The following is a 5,508-nucleotide window of genomic DNA, read 5'->3' on the forward strand; positions in this document are numbered from 1 at the left end:
ATGGAGATCACGGCTTCCACCCTTCTGCTGCTTATGGCTAGCGTGCTGGTCCATGTCCTGCCTACGATCTGCGCGACGGTAGGTGGCTTCAGCCTCCCACTGGTCGCCAACCACGGCGGGGGCACGTACCGGGTGGACAATGACGGCGTCGTGGTCGTGAACACCACGAACTTCCACCACCGTTCCTCCGTGACGGGCCCCCTGGAGTATATGTACGGCGTGGCTGTGGGCGTCGGCACGGGCCATGGCAAGGGTGCCTACTTCCTCGTGCTGGACACGGCCAGCAGCCTGACGTGGATGCGGTGCCTGCACTGCTTGCCGGAGCAATCACAATACGGCTCGGTGTTCGACCCTGGCCACTCGGGCAGTTACCGCCCTCTCCAATCGACGAGCCCCCTGTGCCGGCCTCCCAACCCGGTCCACCCCGCCGGCCACAAGTGTTCCTTCCACCTCCCACACGGGTTCGTCGGCGTCGACACCATCATTCTGGGTAATCCGACTTTGCCTATCCACGGCATCGCCTTCGGGTGCGCGCAGGCCACCGAGGCGTTCCACACCAAAGGCACATTCGCAGGCACACTGGGCATGGGTCGGCTGCCTACGTCCCTCATCATGCAAATCAAAGACTGTGTCGCCTGGCGCTTCTCTTACTGTCTGATCGGCCAAGGTCACAGCCAGGACCGGCACGGCTTCATTCGCTTCGGCGCCGACATCCCGGAGCCCCTACCTCTAGGCCACCATCGCATCAAGATCCTTCCTACGCCACCACACCTCCCACATGGCGTCGCCGACTCGGCTTACTACGTGAAGCTTCTGGGCGTGAGCCTCAATGGGTCCCCGATCCCGGGCATCCACCAGAATATGTTCGAGCGGCGACACGACGGGTCAGGCGGATGCTTCGTGGACATCGGCATACAGGTGACCCATCTGGTGTGGGCCGCATACACGCTCGTCGAGAATGCGGTGGCCGGTGTGCTGCAGCAGTGGGGGTACGAGCGCGTGCATGACCACAACTTCCGCCTGTGTTTCCGGCAGAAGCCCGCGATCTGGTCACGTATCCCAAGGCTGACGCTCGACTTTGAGGGTCCGACTACTCGGCACGGGGAGCGCACACGCGCACACCTTGAAATCCGCTCACGGGGCCTCTTCTTCAATGTTGACAACGAGCAGTTGTTGTGCTTTGGCGTGTACCCCACAACCATGGGCCATACGACGGTCATCGGAGCTATGCAGCAGGTGGATACGCGATTTATTTTTTACCTCAGGGCCAACACCATCACCATCCACCCGGAGAGCTGTGAGGATGACACCGTGCCCACCCCGTCCGAGTGGTGACCTTGTACTCGTCGGTCATTAGCCGGTCATGTTTAAGACTGCTGTGTGCCTTAATTGAGGTGCAATTCCAAATATATAATAAACCATAAAGATTCATGCACAGTGCTTTCCTTTTTTTGTTGAGTTGCAGATACAACACAAACTTGTTCATCTATATCTATATCTATACCAATATAAAAAGACTTAAAGAGGCATCTCCAATTAATCTCGGTCATTAAATCATGTTAATCCAACGATCTAGACTGCTTCATAGCAATGCTTTAAGACGGGGTGGACCCTTCGAAGCTAGTAGGATAGGTTCATATATCATTATCTGGCACTGATCCCCGGTACGGATTTTGTAACACATGCGCAGGGACAAGACCTAGACCCGACCGAGCACCCTGTCTCCGTGTCACTCCGTTGACTCTAAGCCCACCTCACGTGACAGAGAAACATCTTGTCAAATTTGTACTACATATTTTGAACAACGATCTGGGACCATTGCATGCCTCGAGCCTAACAAAAGCCTCCCTAATTACGCTGCTGCCGCTGCTGCAAATCGACTGCAACTCGACAGAGCCTGGCACGAATCTTGTTGCCACTGGATGGACGAGATAGGAGGGTGCCGGAACTCCCGGGTGCCATCACACCTTTCCGATTCATAATTCAATGCAGCCTAGCCAATCAGGTATCATTTCGACCGCTCAATTACTCAACGGATAGAGATAATGTGTAACTTGCATCGAGAACTAAAATCGTCATGTGTATGAAATTGTCCAAACTAAGATTAGAAGTGAAGAGTGTTGCTATTATATGAACCAAATTGAAAAGTTTAAGGGTATTGAAGAAGCATGGCAATTGACAACATACTTGATATGCCTAAGCAAGTGGGGGGCCAGAAGCATGGGGTTGAAAAGGACATGGATGTCACCAAGGTCTGCGTCGTCCAGAAAGACGCGGCTGCCATGCTAAGCTGCCACCATTTATGAAGACATAGATGAATTAAGAAGCTTCCCTTACGAAGACATAGCTACCACATCAAGAGATCAACTGACAATGGAATTGATGATTCACCAGGTATCATTGGGCATGTACTCAACTCCAAGCAATCTTCATCTGCTTCCCAGCAAGCACCAAGAAATTCGCATATCTTTTTTGTTCCGGAGCAGTGGCGGAGCTAGACGGGATCTGCTGTGTGTGTGTGTGTGTGTGTGGGGGGGGGGGGGGGGGGGGGGGCGAATGAGAAAATAAGAGTGTTTGGGGGGGGGGGGGGGAGGTAAAAAAGTTCTCACCTTAGCTCTCCAAAAAATCCTTGACACATATAGCTCCGCCACTGTTCCGGAGCTTGCCAACATACTTAGCTTCTTCCTGAAAGCACATAAACATTTCCAAGGGGTCACTCGCACCGGTTCTGAATGTTCTACTGGGCCAGCTGCAAATTTTTGAACAAATTATAGTCCAGGCAAATGGACACAACTTGACATTATTTTGAACTCCCCTTTTAGGTTGAAGTTAGCTAATGCAGAATAAAAGAGAATAGGTAGCTAACTGCAGAAGGCGACGCATGTGTATAGATATAGCAAGGAGCATCACCAAACAACCATCGGCATGGACCCTGGGTCAGGCTGCAATCAAGGCCAGAACACTGCATGCAAGCGCACATGGAAGCATCCCTAAAATGGAGGACAAATTGATAACATACGCCATATAATAGAACAATCAAATACTAGGGAAAGAGGAGGGAACAACCGCATGAAGACGCGGACGTGCGAGACGCTCGTGGCGGAGGCCCTTGATCGGATCTCTCCGAATCCCTAAGGAGGGACTGAATCGAGCAGGAGGTTGATGTGAAGTTGGAGCGTCATCTCACCATTGCGGTGACACGCCCCATGCATCTTTGCCATGTTTAATCCCACCTCCAGGAGACCCCAAAGACCAAGCCTGTAGAACACCTTGGCATATGAGCACCGCTAAGATGAAGACCCTGAGGTCAGCGCGAGCATGGAAGTGCGTTCTCTATTGCATAAGCATGGTGACGTCGACATCAATACGAGTTGTCCACGTGTTCTTGCTCTCTACAACAAGTTCCTGCAACGACTGTGAGTGTATTGTGAGTTTTTTCCATGCCTACCAAACCGGTGTTGTACACCATGAGCAAGCACTGGCACGGGCATCGCCGGATCAACGCGGCAAGGTCAGCATGGCAGACCGAGAGGGAGAGTCTCTTCAGCGAGGGGAACCCGACACCGGCCCGTGGTGGGGCCAACAGCAGGTATCCAGCATGCAGGTTGATGGAGGTGGTGCAGTCCAAGCGCGGCAAGTCCACACCCAGACAGTGGACTTGCAGGTTCTGTGGGAGGGTGAAGCGCAGCTCCGCTGGTGCGAGCCTTGCAGCGGCACAGAGCAAAGAGGATACGCTGGAGGGGAGCATGTCATGTTGCATGGGGACACTGATATCGAGGAGGAGGCGGTGAAACACCCGGGGACGAGCAGCACGTTGGAGAGCGGCCTCGAGTGAGCCGAACGGGACATCATGGAGGGTGATGGCGACCTTGGGGAGGCGGGTCCAGAAGCCGCGCCACCGGTGGGAGAGGATGCATGTGCGCACTGCGGCACGGGCGCAGCTGAGGCGCTTGAGAACCTGGACGAGCAGATCATCCGAGAGGGTGCTGATGAGGTCTGTTGAATCATGGGAGGCATGGCATGGTCCATTGTCTGACTCTGACTCCTCCATAGAATACCCACCTACAAATACATTATTTTAGAGAGTGATATATAACTCATGGGGCAATAATATGCTCTTATACTACCTTGCTTTGTTTCCAAAATCAACACTCCAGAGTTTGAAAGTATATCTTGTTATTCTTGTAGTTCATTATTTTTTTCTACAAATTTGGTCAACCTTAGATTTCCAGACTTTTGATAAAATTTGGAGGAATCAGTTTATTTTATTTTTTGTAGGAAAGCATGAGTTTAGAGTGTACAAAAGATAAAAGTAACTATCACATAGATCTAGGAAATATGCTAATTAATCATGGATAAGATAAAAGTAAATGTTGCATCTAGGAATATGGTAATCATGTAAGAAGAAGTGCTAACCAGAAATAAACTCAATGCTGCTTTCCACATATGGATACTCCCGGAAGATGTTGTTTATTTGTGTGCACCAAGCATCACTGGGCACGTCCTGATCTAGCAGCCTCACCGTCACACTTTTGAGCATGGGCGCACATCTAAATAGCACTCTTAATAAATCAAGCTCATGATCCTCCCCGTCCAATCCTTCAATTTCCACCTTTTCAAGATTATTCAAGGACACAGTTTGGATTCTCCAACCCTTTGGGCGATGACAAGGCCAATTAAGTGGGCACGCTTCTTTCACCTATATATTTACGAAAACACTAACGCCCACACGCGTGGGCGTTAGACAACTCACCCACACGCCTCCATCGTCGTCCAGCGCCCTTTGCACGAATCTTGGCATGAAAAGGCTGATTTTGTGTGCCATGTAGGACAACTCGTGTGTGGGTGTGAGGGAGTTCGCCCGCACGCCGGTTTCTCTCCGCGGTCAATGTTTCGCCAGTCGGGGCGTGCGATGAAACTGCTGTCGCGCCCGCACGCCGCGCACCACTTCTGTTCCCCATCTCCTACGACTGCCCATTCTCCCACTCTCCCACACCCAAGCTGTCATTTGCAATGTTTTGGAATGGTACATGGCAACTACCCTATTTGTGAGCATGAGCAGATGGCAACTCTCTTTTTACCCCGAACATGTTATTGTTGCCACGTCTGTTTTGTAGCGCTACATGGCAACTGTCTAGTGTTAGTAGGTGGCAACTCCTAAAGATACCACCATCGCCCACATGCCCGTCTCCTCTCCCACACACCAAAAGCTATCAGTTGCCATGTGTTTTGCAGGGTACATGGCAACTGCCCTATTTGTGAGCATGAGCAGGTGGCAACTCTCTTTTTACCCCGAACATGTTATTGTTGCCACGTCTGTTTTGTAGCGCTACATGGCAACTGTCTAGTGTTAGTAGGTGGCAACTCCTAAAGATACCACCATCGTCCACATGCCCGTCTCCTCTCCCACACACCAAAAGCTATCAGTTGCCATGTGTTTTGCAGGGTACATGGCAACTGCCCTATTTGTGAGCATGAGCAGGTGGCAACTCTCTTTTTACCCCGAAC

General features: G+C 51.5%; 1 protein-coding gene across 1 annotated transcript; it reads left to right on the forward strand.

Moving 5' to 3' along the window:
- On the forward strand, positions 1-1,335 carry LOC123142972 (aspartyl protease family protein 2-like). Its single transcript, XM_044561695.1, has one exon. It carries the CDS (start codon positions 1-3, stop codon positions 1,333-1,335), a length of 1,335 nt encoding a protein of 444 aa, XP_044417630.1.
- The last annotated feature ends 4,173 nt before the right edge of the window (positions 1,336-5,508 follow it).

Source organism: Triticum aestivum, chromosome 6D, assembly GCF_018294505.1.
Source record: "Triticum aestivum cultivar Chinese Spring chromosome 6D, IWGSC CS RefSeq v2.1, whole genome shotgun sequence".
NCBI classification, from domain to species: Eukaryota; Viridiplantae; Streptophyta; class Magnoliopsida; order Poales; family Poaceae; genus Triticum; species Triticum aestivum.